The sequence below is a fragment of the Pholcus phalangioides genome, unplaced genomic scaffold (assembly GCF_987345545.1).
Source record: "Pholcus phalangioides strain wild (caught in Gottingen) unplaced genomic scaffold, Ppha-v1.0 ptg000013l_1, whole genome shotgun sequence".
Taxonomy (NCBI): domain Eukaryota; kingdom Metazoa; phylum Arthropoda; class Arachnida; order Araneae; family Pholcidae; genus Pholcus; species Pholcus phalangioides.
This window is the reverse complement of record NW_028301606.1, coordinates 367,779-381,588: the sequence shown is the minus strand read 5'-3', so window position 1 is coordinate 381,588 and position 13,810 is coordinate 367,779. Positions and strand designations below refer to the sequence as shown.

At 35.9% G+C, this 13,810-nt stretch overlaps 1 protein-coding gene and 1 non-coding gene across 2 annotated transcripts; both read left to right on the top strand.

Annotated features, from left to right (window-relative positions):
• The first annotated feature begins 987 nt into the window (after nucleotides 1-987).
• Nucleotides 988-12,640, top strand: ATPsynbeta (ATP synthase, beta subunit). Its single transcript, XM_089240549.1, has 9 exons — nucleotides 988-1,265; nucleotides 3,023-3,196; nucleotides 3,290-3,586; nucleotides 4,503-4,687; nucleotides 6,909-7,067; nucleotides 8,545-8,667; nucleotides 8,926-9,138; nucleotides 10,540-10,741; nucleotides 12,362-12,640. Exons 1-9 carry the CDS (start codon nucleotides 1,151-1,153, stop codon nucleotides 12,454-12,456), a joined length of 1,563 nt encoding a protein of 520 aa, XP_089096675.1. The 5' UTR covers nucleotides 988-1,150; the 3' UTR covers nucleotides 12,457-12,640.
• On the top strand, nucleotides 7,661-7,734 carry TRNAT-AGU (transfer RNA threonine (anticodon AGU)). The gene has a single exon. It is a non-coding gene; the product is annotated as a tRNA-Thr (tRNA).
• Nucleotides 12,641-13,810: the final 1,170 nt, after the last annotated feature.

Here is a 13,810-nt window from a genome sequence, read left to right as displayed (position 1 = left end):
GTACGAATTGCTCAAGGCTTCCAACCAGTGCCGTATTAACGCACCGCCAGGGGACCTCAAGGGTAGAAAGAACCTCATGAAAATGAGATCTGGTCAAATTATCGACATAGTGGGTATGTAAACTGGATAGCAAGTAGTTATAGTTATTTAATTTAGGTAGGGAGGAGAGAGGGTCCAGAGAATCACTTTTCCTGTTGGTCTGTGACAGAGGCGGAGATAGACTTGGAAGTCTGGGGGGGGGGGGCACGATGATGTGAATTCATATATACATTAGATCAGTCGACTCCACCTTTGACTCTGGGGAGCGAGGGGGGGGGGAACAATTGCCACTCTCCCCGTATCTCCTCCCATGGGCTGTGACAATTTTAATATAGTCCTGTTTTCAACACAAAGATTTCGAAAAGCCAAACATGACCGATTTGTCTCATCACAAAGTTCTTAATTTCTTGTGCTTTCTTCACAGTTTTAAAAATTGTTAAAATTTTAGAAAACTTTCAATTGTGCATTCACGTGAGAGAAATTTCATTCATAGAGAAGTTTTCATTCATGGAGAGAAGTAAATGGGGATTTACTTCATTAAAGTATTCCCCAGGGGAAATTTTTTTTCCTCCACTTTAAACATATATTTCTTCATTGATATGTGTTTTTTCTCACACGCATTCACCAATCGCCATCGAAATTCCCAGAATTTTTCGTTTCTGTTTCTTTAGCAGTTCTGTTTTAGGTTGGAATAGTAGTGCCATCTGTTGTGGAAATCGGGTTAAGTTACATTACTGAGCGAGCGCGTGCACGCATCCTCCTTTCTGAGTATTCAAATATAGTAACTCTATTGAAAAGCATCACTGAGATGATACACCTGCTGCTACCTATCAAACGGAAACAAAACTATTCGTTTTAATTCCGCAAGTAATTACGACTTACTGCAACTAGCGACACCTACAAGCATTTTTATCTCCGATCAGCCAAATAGAATTGAATAAAGTGTGTGTGGCAACAAGAGTCGTCATCCGGGCACCCAAGAGCGTGGCCATCGGCGAACCTCCTCTACTGTAGGTCGTTCCGGTCGTCTTTTAATAACCATCGTAGAGCGATTATTCATAATCCTACATCTTTTTCCCCGTGATAGTTTGAATAGCCATCGTTTCCAAAAATGTTGGGGACATTTGCGAGAGCGTCATCGTCGCTGGTTAAATGCGCCAAACCCGCAACGTCTGTAATAAAGTTCAACAACCAGCAATTTTTACCATGTCTGTGGTCCAACCTATGTAAGTCCTCTCAGTTTGTTTTCTGTGGTTATCGGTTGTTGTGTATCGGATTAGTCGTTTCTCTAGGATTGCAAATTGCACGATTCAAAGCAGTTTCCCAGTGGGTGCAAACAATTGGGGGGGCCTTGCAATGGCTCGAAAACCAGAGGTAACCCTAGTTCGATTCGGTTACGCTATCATTGCGGGGAAATGTTTAGCGCTCCTTTAAAACATCTTGAGTTTTCATCAGGTAACAAAAATTTGTTGATGTTATTGAATGTGAAAAAGGGGAGCAAGAATTATAGGTGCCGGATCCTGGGCGTCATAGGAGCATCATAGGTCTTCCCTGGGAAATGTGATTTCCCCGAGGCTAGAAATACCTGATTCGAATACATATTCTCAAAAATTGTGACTAGCCCTGCTTACATGGGAAATAAAAAAAAGTGGGTTTAAAACCCGCTTCCAGAATATTCACCAATGACTGCCCTCCATTTTTTTTTCTTCGAAGAAAAAAATTCGTCAAGCGGATGCTAGCACTCCCAATGCTACCGCAATATTGTGTGCATGTAAACAGGGCTATAAGGTCCCTTGAGATCCATGGGGCCATGCCCGGGTAGTCTCATGTATTAAGACTGTAGCGAGGCTATTTAGGGGGGCATGTAATTTATGAATATACAATGCACGGCACGCCCTCCAGCATATAGGATGAGTAGGCTAAGTCCAGTGTCCTCCTAACAGCATCATAGGTCCATGTGATGTTCTGTGGCGCCTCTACTATAGTGGTACCAGATCTCATTAGGTTCCCCCATGAGACATCTGGGGCGTTAGGACTGCCACGTTTTTGACATGGGAGAAGTAAAAGAAAACATTGAGGACTGCTTTTTTTGAGTAAAATACCATGCTTTGCTCCTAAGAAGTTTAGCTGGTGCCTAAATTTTTCAATTCGTCATGTCATGGTCCAAATAGTGCCAGGCTTCCCAAAAAAATTATAAGCTTGATCTTTCACCTAGCTTTGTAGTAGTCCATAAAGTATAATTGAACGCTTTAGTCGCACTTTGCCATAGCACTGGTGTGAAGTAGTAGAATAGCCTAAACCGAAGTGGTTGTCAGCAAAATTTTGATGTCACAACTCTTATAGCTGTTTTATTGTATTGAACAACAAATATTGCTTGTTGGGTTATTTTTTGCGGTATTTTCTTGGGTTTTTTTTTAAATATTTTTTCAGCAGGTGTAAATAAAAATTCACTGAAAAGAGTATTGTTTAGTAAATTAGTCCCATTCACATGGGCAGATATTGCGGTAGCGTTGGGAGTTCTAGCAACTGCTTGATGACTTTTTTCTTCATTAGGAAAGAAATTGAGATTAGTCACTGGTAAAAATTCTTGAAGTGGGTTTTAAATCCCCTTTTTCTATTTCCATGTGATCAGGGTGTGTGTTGATATGTATTTCACCCACTGCAAGAGGTGAAAATCTCACTTAAAGGTGAAGTCTTCCGTTAACGCCAGAAAAGCAAATTTTATTATAAGGGGTTGACTTGTTCGAAAAGATAGCGTTTAGAAAGAAAATGCAGTTACATTGCAATTGAAGCAAGTGAATAGCGAGGGCTGCCATTAACAAAATCACCTTGAGAAATAAAATGTGTAATATAACGCTGACAGTGTTATATGGGGGCGGGGTTGAATTGTTGTTGAATCATACTTTAAACTTTTATTAAACCTACTTTTGATTTTTACTTTTATCTAATAATCTGCGGTAATTGATATATGCTTGTTTCGTAGCTGGGCGGAGGTATGCAGCAGCACAGGCAAAAACTCAAGCGAAAGGAAGAATCGTAGCTGTGATTGGTGCTGTGGTAGATGTGCAGTTTGACGATGATCTTCCACCTATTTTAAATGCATTGGAGGTTGTTGGTCGCAAACCTAGGCTTATCCTCGAGGTAGCTCAACATCTTGGTAAGTTTGTTACTTTGGGTTTTTCCCCAATTATTCAATTATAGAAATGTTTCAAGTCTTGAATAGCATGTAAAATATTTATTTTGTGTACAGGTGAAAGTACTGTCAGGACAATTGCTATGGATGGTACGGAAGGTCTTGTCAGAGGAAATGAAGTGCTCGACACAAACTCTCCTATCAAGATACCCGTGGGGCCCGAAACACTAGGAAGGATTATTAATGTAATCGGTGAACCCATTGATGAAAGGGGTCCCGTTGTGACTGACAAGTATGCAGCCATTCATGCAGAAGCTCCAGAATTCGTTGAAATGAGTGTTGAGCAAGAGATCTTGGTAACTGGAATCAAAGTTGTCGATTTATTAGCTCCGTATTCCAAAGGAGGCAAAATTGGTAAATTTTTGTTTGCTTCGTGCATTTTATATGAAGTTAATCTAATAACTTTCTTATTTTCTGTAAAATTCAAACTTTGAATGAATGGTATGATTTACTGAGAAAATTTTACTAGCTAGTTTTATTTTTGTTTTAAATCAATTATTTTAGCTTAGTCATTGATTTCGAAATTACTTTTGATCATGCTGTTGCTTGTTTTCCTTCCCAAATGGTGCTTGTGGGGAGAACTGATACTTCCAAGAATACAAACAACTGCTTTCCATAGTGGAGACAATAAATTTCTGTCTTGCCTTCTAATACTCAATTTGAAACTGAAATGATTGTAATTTTTCGTTGAATGGACTTGTATTTCCCAATGCCGAAAATATTGATTCAGATGTTCTTAAATATGACCACTTATCAAAAATGTTATATATTGGTACAATAATATAAAGGACATTTAATGTTTTTCGTTAAATAAATCAAGTCAAATTACTAACTTTTCACTCAAATTTTAATCGGATTGATTGACTCAATTAATTCAACTTAAATTTTTAACTATGGTTAACAATTGATCAATTAACTGACCCGATTAATTGGACTATCCCTAATTATATCCATAAAATATTTCTCACGCCTATACCAATTTTTTAGTCAGTATGAGGATTTGGTGACTGGGATTTGTCAAACTTTTGATGCTCTGGATAGCCTTCCACTTACCTTCAGGTGTTAAAAATCACTGGCCTAGTTTAAAAACTAAGCATTTCAAAATTTAGTATTAGGGTTTGCATTTACTGGAGATCAGTTTCACACATAATAGGTAAAGCTGAAATCGAGTGTTTGTTAGTAGGGACGCAGTGTTGTTAAAAACCTAGTTTGATTTTTGGCTGTTTTTTTTAAAATAAAGAATTGTATGATAATTATGGTTTGTTTAAAGGTCTGTTTGGTGGAGCTGGAGTAGGCAAAACTGTGTTGATTATGGAGCTGATCAACAATGTAGCTAAAGCTCATGGTGGGTATTCAGTGTTCGCTGGAGTTGGAGAAAGGACCAGAGAGGGTAATGATCTGTACCATGAAATGATTGAAGGTGGTGTGATCAGCCTGAAGGATAAGACATCAAAGGTATGTTATCGCTTGCTCTGTGATGTGTTTTAATATTCCATGTCTTCAAATAGAAATGTGCCTCTAAATTTTACACGTTAGTGATTTTCTTTCTTCTCACCAGAACATTGGCTATTTCTTTGAGTTACTTTTTTTTAGTACTTTATTATCTAGCATGGCATGAAAAAAAATTAGGGACTCAAGCTTTTTAAATGTAGGAGTCTAGTCCGTTTCTGGAGAGAGGTTAAGTAAAGATCAGTGAATACATTTCTAACACATCTACTAGTTATCAATTTATATTAAGTACAGAATAAAAATAAGGGAATAAAAGTAAAATAAGTTTTTCATTGTAACAAACATGTTTTTAACCAGGAGTTTAACGATTACAGAGATCTGTCCGGTCAAAATTTGATCTGTTTTCCGGACCTTTCAAAAAATTCTGGATCTGAAAAATACTCCTCAGAACACACAAATTAGAGAAACCATAAATTTAGCATTTCATTTCTTTTGCCATTAATTAACTAGATTATTTTGTTTCCCCACAATGTTACTTATTTTTCACAAAACTAATGACTCTTTTCATAAAAATAAGCAAATTTTTCACAAAACAGGACCTACAAAAGTCTGGATTATGCATAGGTGTCAATGCTTCCGATTTTTAAGCTTTATTAAAATCTTCCAGTCAGAAATCAGATTCTTCTTATTTTTTATATCTTCATAGAAAAATCCCTAAAAGTCCTCAAATTTTGCTTTGTTTGAATAGAAAATCCCGAAAGAAAATACTTTTCCAGTCTTTACAATTTCAGACTGACCCCGATTTCTCAGGAAAAATATGGGGAATGAGGATTTCAAGTACAAAAAATCGGTAAATATAATGCCAAAAGCATGCAAAGTGGCCAATTATTGTTAAAAAAATCGACAGCAAAAAAATCGTCCCGGAAAAACAGGATTTATATATGGTTCACCCGTTGAAATGTAAAAGTCCCTTGGAGTTTTTCCCTTTTATTTATGTGATGTGTTTTCTTTGATGCGGAGTGTGCCATCATGTGATAAACTTGATTTTTCCAAGTCTGTGAATTGGCTCCTATGATTATGGGAATTAAGCATTCACTTATTACTCTAATTTAATTTAATATGCAATACAGGTACAAGCAAACCACACATGCATCTCGTCCATATTTCTCTGCGAAACTAACAGTAGTAATACAGGTAGTGTCTTCTATAGGTTTTTCATGTTCAAAGAATAAAGAAATATGCTGTTGCCTTGGTATTAGAGCATCTTGTTTTGCTGTTTGATTCCTTAATTTTTTTACTTCGATTATTCAGATGGTGCATACATAATCGAGAATTACAAAAATACTTTGCGGTCTACATTCATGTTTCTATTCAACTCCTCTGATCTATGCAAATAAACGTTTTGTATCTGGCATTTTGTCAAAGTAGTTGTAGTAGGTTGTAGTCAAAGCAAACATAAGCATCAGTGTTGTTCATACAGTGGGTTTTTTAAATTCATTTGTAGTGAAGTGTTTGCTGTTTTTGTATAGTTCAAACATGAAGCTTGAAATGTTCGAACATAGTTTGTAAAAAAAAGGGTCTTAAACGGCACTGAACATACAATGTTCAATTCAGCTAATTCAATTGCTCAAATGTAACCAATATGTTTATTGGTTGTATTTTTTCAAGTTTTGTGAAAGATCTTTTTACAAACTTTCACAATGTAATCTGGTTTTAGAGTTCAGATTTTTCGGAATTGTCCCGAATTTGTGACTCCTGCAGTTTCCCTGCATGATGAAAAATTTGGGTAATCCCGGGGGGGGGGGGGGAAGAGAACATAGTAGTTGCATGGTAAATAAAAGAAAAATGTAGGAATATGTGTCATATGCTCTTTGTGTGTGTATTACTACTCACTCTCGAAAGCAGAATGTTTTATATTCTCCAAGACCTCGACTGACTGGAAATGTTCTGCGATAAAAATTCCTACACTTTTCTTCTAGATTGTTTTGCAGCAGCACTGATTGTTCTACAATGTACGTCGCAGATTTTGGCACTTTCTGCTTGGCAGCTTTGTATACATTTTGCATACAGAGAATGTAGATTTTTTTCTGGTATTTGTATTGCTGTTATTTATGTCTCTTTTCTTTAGTTTATTTTTATAAAAAAAAATGTATTCTTTCAACTTCATCTGTCTTTAAAAACTATTTAAAACAGTTGTAAAGAAATTAAAATTTCTCATGTGCTGTAGGTATCTCTAGTATATGGTCAGATGAATGAGCCTCCTGGTGCCAGGGCTAGGGTTGCTCTTACCGGGTTGACTGTTGCTGAATATTTCCGAGATCAAGAAGGTCAAGATGTGCTGCTCTTCATTGACAACATTTTCAGATTCACTCAAGCTGGTTCAGAGGTATGCATCTATCTGTATTAATTCTGGTGGTGATGGTTGAATGATTCATTGAATTTTTTTCTTTTTCCTAATCTTAACATATAATACTTTGAATAAAAATTTTTCCTGTGAAATTATTAAATCTGTTAGATAATATGCATCAAGTTGTGTTAATCGGGGGTAGTGAATTTGAACTGAATTGGTTCGTTTCAAAAATTTACACTTTATAAACATAGCGGGATATATTGGGCTGAGAAAAAAGCCATCTATCTCTCCAAACCGTCCCACCTACTACTTCACCAAACACCAACTCTGGCCATATCGCTATATTGCAATTTATTGCCATTAGTGAGGTGGGTTGGAAGTGAAGGCGCTGTCCATCGGTGGTCGCCTCGAGTTCGTTAGGGAAAATATCTTATCTATATCCTCCCTTGGGTTCGAACCCGGGACCCTGACAACGACCTTCACGATGGTAGACGAGCTCTTCCCACCATTGCACTTGGGCACAAACCGTCCCACCTGGGGGGGCCAATTCCTGATGTTAAGAGAGGCTCCTAATGTTTCTACTTCAGTGCCTCATGCCACAGTGCATGAAATAAGGAAGGCAGTGCCGTGTCTCCAGTGGTGTAGATGGTAGCATGCTTGCCCAGTATGCAAGAGGGCCTGGGTTCGAGTCCCGGCAGAGACAAGATGACTTTTCTTTCCGAGTTCACCTCAGCATAATATCCAGAAAATAAAATGTTTCCTCCATAGTGGCATAAATCAAGAAGCCATCTATACTTAGATAAGGCAACCATAATTTTTTTTCTATGGGGAGTGTATTATATTTATTATTGGTTTATAATTATTGGTTATATAATTATTGGTTTTTTTATTGCTCTTGTTTTTTTTTTGGGTGGTTGTGTTCTTGATATAGTTAGGATATATATTCAACATCCATATTTTTTATGGGCATCACTTTTTAGCTACCTCGTGTGGTATTTTTTGCCTGTTGTGGCATTTGTAGTTGTATGTGTTACTGCCAAAGCCTGAAATCAACCATTTCGCAAACTGGCCAGCCCAGTTGATGTCTGAATTTCAGGCTTTCACCAGCTCCCTAGATATGTCCCTATGAATAGTGGTCATTGCCACATTAGCAGGTTTTTTTTGTTATAACTATGACCATTTATAATTAGCTATGGCATTCCTAACAATCAACGGAATTCGAATATTTAGGGGCTGGTTAAAAGCCAGAAATTCAGACATTGTCCGGTTCAACTGGGCCTGTACTGACTTATTTCAGGCTTTGGCGGTAACATATCACAAATTAGTATCTTTTGTCCCCCAGTATTGATACTGTATTTCTATACAGTATTGATTTATGCTATAGAAAAACTATTGTACTATGATCAGACGTGTCAGCAAGCAAATGAATATGCAAAATTATTTTTTACACATAATTGAGATCTATCGGGTCAATCTTGTTGCTGTCACTGACATATTTAAATTTTTCCTCCAGGTGTCTGCTTTGCTAGGAAGAATTCCGTCAGCTGTAGGTTATCAACCTACTTTGGCAACTGATATGGGTACCATGCAGGAGAGAATCACCACTACTAGGAAAGGGTCTATCACATCAGTACAGGTATTTTGCACAGCTTTTGTTATAACTAATTAGTTTAAAAGTATAATTATTTTGTTCTGAGCTGTAACAGCCACCTAAGTGAAAACTGCTGAAATTTTCTTCTATGAATTACATGGTGTCAGGTTTATTGCATTTGAGTTTTTGACGTTGAATTCAGAGTTTTGTTTTTTTTCCTGGTTAATTATATATCAGTTAGATAGGTTTTACTTAGTCATTTATTGTAGCTTTCAAATGTTTTTCCACTATTTTCTATCACAGGCTATCTATGTGCCAGCTGATGACTTGACTGATCCTGCACCTGCCACCACTTTTGCTCACTTGGACGCCACGACTGTGTTGTCTAGAGGTATTGCCGAGTTGGGCATCTATCCTGCTGTGGATCCCCTCGATTCAACATCTCGTATCATGGACCCTAATGTTGTGGGTCAAGAACATTATGATGTGGCTCGTGGTGTTCAGAAAATACTGCAGGTATATTGGGTCATTCTTTTGTGTTAATTTATTATTATTAGTTAATGTAGATGAGCTTTAAATTCCTTATAAAAAATAATTTTGCATGCATTCTAATTACAAATTATATCAAATTGATATCATTCTTAATGTTCTTACCCATGAGAACTCCATTGGAAAAGATGAATAGATAATAAAATGAAGAAAATCTTTATATTTACTTTATTCACCTCCCTTTTCCTCTTCTGGGGAAGGGAGTGAGTTAGAAAAATTTACAACTTGCGTTATTGGTCTTGACACAAATTACTGATATGTCAGAGTATCACTCTACTCTTATATAAATGGTATGCTGTCAGTTTTCGTAGTTGCATCAATTTGATTAATTTGGGGGGGGGGGGAATGCAAATCTTCGTTCTAATCACTGTTCGCATCAGTAGCAATAGTGCAGTGTATTCAAAACTGAATGAATGAACAGTCTAAGGCGGTTTCAGTCTAAACAGTCGGTACAGTCTAAATGGTTACAAGAAAAAAAATTCAGATAAATGATGCAAGTTGTGTTCATTTTAGTGAATTTAGGAAAGAAAAATTCACACACTGAACGGTATCATAACTAGGAACTTAATGTATTGTCCCCCTCCCCAAGCATATATTTTGTTACCCCCATTTAACAAAATAGTAAAATTTTTTGTGGCTTAATTTCTAAAATTGTATATATCATGGCTGCCGCAGGAAATTGCAATACTTAGTCCCAAGTACATACTTATGTACTCCTCAGTATGTGGTGGGGGGGGGGGGAATAGATCCCGTAGAATTTTCTTAGGAGCCAATTTTGTATTTTTTATTTGTTTTACTTTTCAGTATTTTTTATGTTACTGCAAAATTGTGATGTCCTCAAATTTCAGTTTAATAATCACATATAGATTATTTTAGCTGTCAGTTCTAACTTTTCAGTGCCATTGCAACCTGGCTCTTGGGATTTGTCAAGCTGTAGTATACATGGTTCATGAATAAGTTTATATTATACAAGGAATTCTTTAAATTCTGCAATCAAGGCTGTAAATATTTTGATTTTTAACTTGTAAAGTATTCAAATTGAATGTTCACAAGTCTGGGGATGACTGCGCTTGATATTACATAGTGTCTATACAAGTCATCACAGCAGCTGTTATAACATCGTTTCTGTACAAAAATTCTGCATTTGGGAGGTATCTGTATTAAGTCACTGTTGCATTCATCTGATTAATTCTTTGATGCAGCAGCATTAAGTCACTGTTATATCAAGGAAATGATCAGGATGGTGCTGATTGTATGTAGTTAAAAGATGCATTGTTTAATATGTTAAACTGCAGATCCTCGCAACACAATTTGTAGAAAATGTTACGAAATAAGTATTTTGAATTATTTTTCACTATATGTTTGTAGGACTACAAATCCCTTCAAGATATTATCGCTATTTTGGGTATGGATGAATTGTCTGAGGAAGATAAGTTGACAGTCTCACGAGCTCGTAAAATCCAGAGGTTTTTGTCACAGCCTTTCCAAGTGGCAGAGGTCTTTACAGGTCAAGCAGGGAAATTTGTACCATTGGAAGACACCATCAGTGGTTTCAAAAGCATCCTCAATGGTATGTATTTGATATGTTCTGCCATGCATTATAAATATTTTGTTAAAAGTTCTGGAAATGTTGTGATCACAAGAAGCAAAAGAAAAAAAAAACACCCTCTATTTTACATTTTGTGAATTTTGTTGAATGCTAACCACTTTACATCAATGAGAGATAATCTGTGAATGGTAAGTCTCGTATCACAGAGTTCGAAATAATCCTCTTGCAGACTATATAAATCGATCCAATCCATGATACATTTTACTTGAGTATACATTAGGGATTGAACAAATGGCAGATCTGCCAACTCTCCAGATTTAGGCGGGAGACTCCGGAGTTTTCATCCTTCCTCCTGCTCTCCGGATTTGTTAAAATTTCTCCGCAGTTTGGCGAAAAATTACATTTTACGCGAGCTTTCACATTGTCGTGACGTCAATGACTGTCGTCGTCATTAGGGAAACACCCATAGAGGACAGCCGTGGTTATTTCCATCGAGCAGCCGTAAAAAAAAAGTATTGGTGACCGCATTTAAGCAACTGGCAAAGACGTGACTTTGTTTACATAGCGTTTATCTGCAATCATTTATCAGGGGCATGACCTTGGTTGCTGAAATTCCTGTATAATCGTTTAAGCTATATATAGCTTTTAAGAGTTCATATACCCAAGGTTATCACTGATAGCATCCACGAAAGGAAACACTTGTTTTATGAACAGTGTGTAGATGTGATTTCTCTATTCTGCATGGAAAGACTGACATGGAATTATATTTTGCTCAGGGGCAATGCAGAACCTGCTTTGGGGGGGGGGGGAGGAATGGAACTTTTTCTTAATTGATTGAAAAAAAATTGTTTTTTGAAAACAATTTTTTTTTGTGAATTTTTTTGAAAAAGAATTTCAAAATTTCAAAAAAAAAATTGTGAATTTTTTTTTGATCGAGCCTATGAGTGCAGGGGGTACCCCCCTCGGGAGAATCTCAGACGTGCCAACTTTTGGAATCCAGAAATAGTGATTTGGCTGATGTTTTAGGCGAATACCAATTTTAAAACTCAAATCACAACTATAAATAAAATTGTTTTTTATTGAAAATAAAATAATTGATAATTTCAAATGAGTAATATTGAATTTTGATTATGCAATTTATTATTTAAATATTAAAAAAACTGGTAATTGAAAGATTTTTATTATATACTGACAATATAAAATTTAACTATGGTATATTGTATTTTAATATTACTTATAGAATAATTTTTTTTTCACACAATGCTTGTTACCAATTTTACATCTAATTAAGAAAACGCCAACCATTATTTACTTAACTAGCAATGTGTCAATCAATTTTTATCACTTATATTTCTTTAGCTGTTCTTTGTATCATTCAAATAGCTCAATATATATCTAGGTACATTCTTCAGTTAGTGAACTTGTGTATAATTCATATTCACTTCCACTTTATTGCAGGGGATTCTATTTTCAGTTCCATGTTTTCAAAATCCTAGATATTCACCCTTATGTAACTTTTTATCACGGAGCAGATGTATTAGATATTTAGCAGAGTTAATGTTCTCTCGGGATCCTGAATATAAAACTAAACAAGTTTTCTTTTTCAATGAAATTCTCATGGGTTTCTACTTTGTTTTTCAGGTGAATTCGATCATTTACCCGAAGTAGCGTTTTATATGGTTGGTCCAATCGAAGAAGTTAAGCAGAAAGCAGAAAAATTAGCGGAGGAAGCTTAAATTATAAGTACTATAGGTTACTTTCATCTTTCATTTACCGATGGAACTTGCTGCAGTGGGACTAGCTGTTTCAAATTTAATTATGATTTTTGTTACGTAGAAGAAATATCCGTGATAATATGCTGCATATTCTTAGACTTGTCATCGTCCGGCACAATGTCTTTAATAAAGATTTTTTCTGTAAGTTCTTGCGTATTTCTAAATTTCTCTCGATTTTTGATTTTCCATTTGTGAATTAAAAACTAGATAATGGCCAATGACAGATGTAAATCAATTTTACCTGTTTAGGGTTATGCAATGTTTTGTGTAACGATACAAATTCCTGAAACCTTGTCAAGGTATAGATATATGTTTAAATATGTCCTTAGTATAGATATATTTATGTAAAAGTGATAAATCCAGTGATTATATATGCACAATCACAGACCATTTTGGTAAGTTTAATAAATTTTGTTCATATATTGTGAATTTATCACATTTACTGGCTATTATATATAATCCTCAGCTCGTATTGGTGTATGGGATATATGATAAATTTCCAATGAATTACTTATACAGTGAAACACTTGGTTAATTCGAAGTCCAAAGTGTGCAAAAAATTTGAATTGTTCAATTTGTCTGTACCAGATCCATAAAATGACATTCAATTACAACTTTAATTGGATTTGGATATTGCAATGAGCCGCATCATGAATTTTACTGAACATTATCATATAGTTTGGAAAGCTAATAGAATTTCATACATTTTATGTATAGCATACCGTAAATGTGATGCTTATATGTTGTCATATACATTCTGTGTGTACGTTTGCTTCACTCTGGAGTCCTGTTCTCAAGTATGAAGCCCTTACAAAATTAAGGACACAAAGCTCCTCAAAAAGCCACAGGAATTCCTTTATTAAACAAATAGCTAGCATGAGTGCCTAGTCTTATTGCAACGCTTGAATTTCATAGTTTGCACTTTCTGGAATGGCTTAAAATCACTGCAGATTTGAAGATGTACTGCAAACTAGTCCACCAAATGGTTTATCTGCCATCGGGAGAACCTTTCTTCGAGATCAGGACAGACACAAGAGCTAACCTACTTGCATTACTTCCCAAATAAGAATACCACCGCCCAGAAAAAAAGATGGCATCTGCACACACGTAAAAAGTAGTGTTGCGAGAATATGGAGCAGTCTGCCATCAGAAATTGTATGCGCCTGCTACACAAGATTTGCTTCTGCCATCGAAGGTGTAAACCTCACCCTATATATGAAGTGCTTTCCCTACTGACTTTTTTTTTAATCTATTTATTACTTTCTCAGTGTAAGTGCATTTCATGCCTTCTGGGATTGTTATAAATAATCAATAT

Excerpts from the sequence above, each read along its gene's own strand:
- ATPsynbeta (XM_089240549.1), top strand. The coding sequence starts at position 1,151 with ATGTTGGGGACATTTGCGAGAGCGTCATCGTCGCTGGTTAAATGCGCC. Across the intron at positions 1,266-3,022 it reads ATGTCTGTGGTCCAACCTAT|CTGGGCGGAGGTATGCAGCA; the intron begins GTAAGTCCTCTC and ends CTTGTTTCGTAG. Across the intron at positions 3,197-3,289 it reads CGAGGTAGCTCAACATCTTG|GTGAAAGTACTGTCAGGACA; the intron begins GTAAGTTTGTTA and ends TTTTGTGTACAG.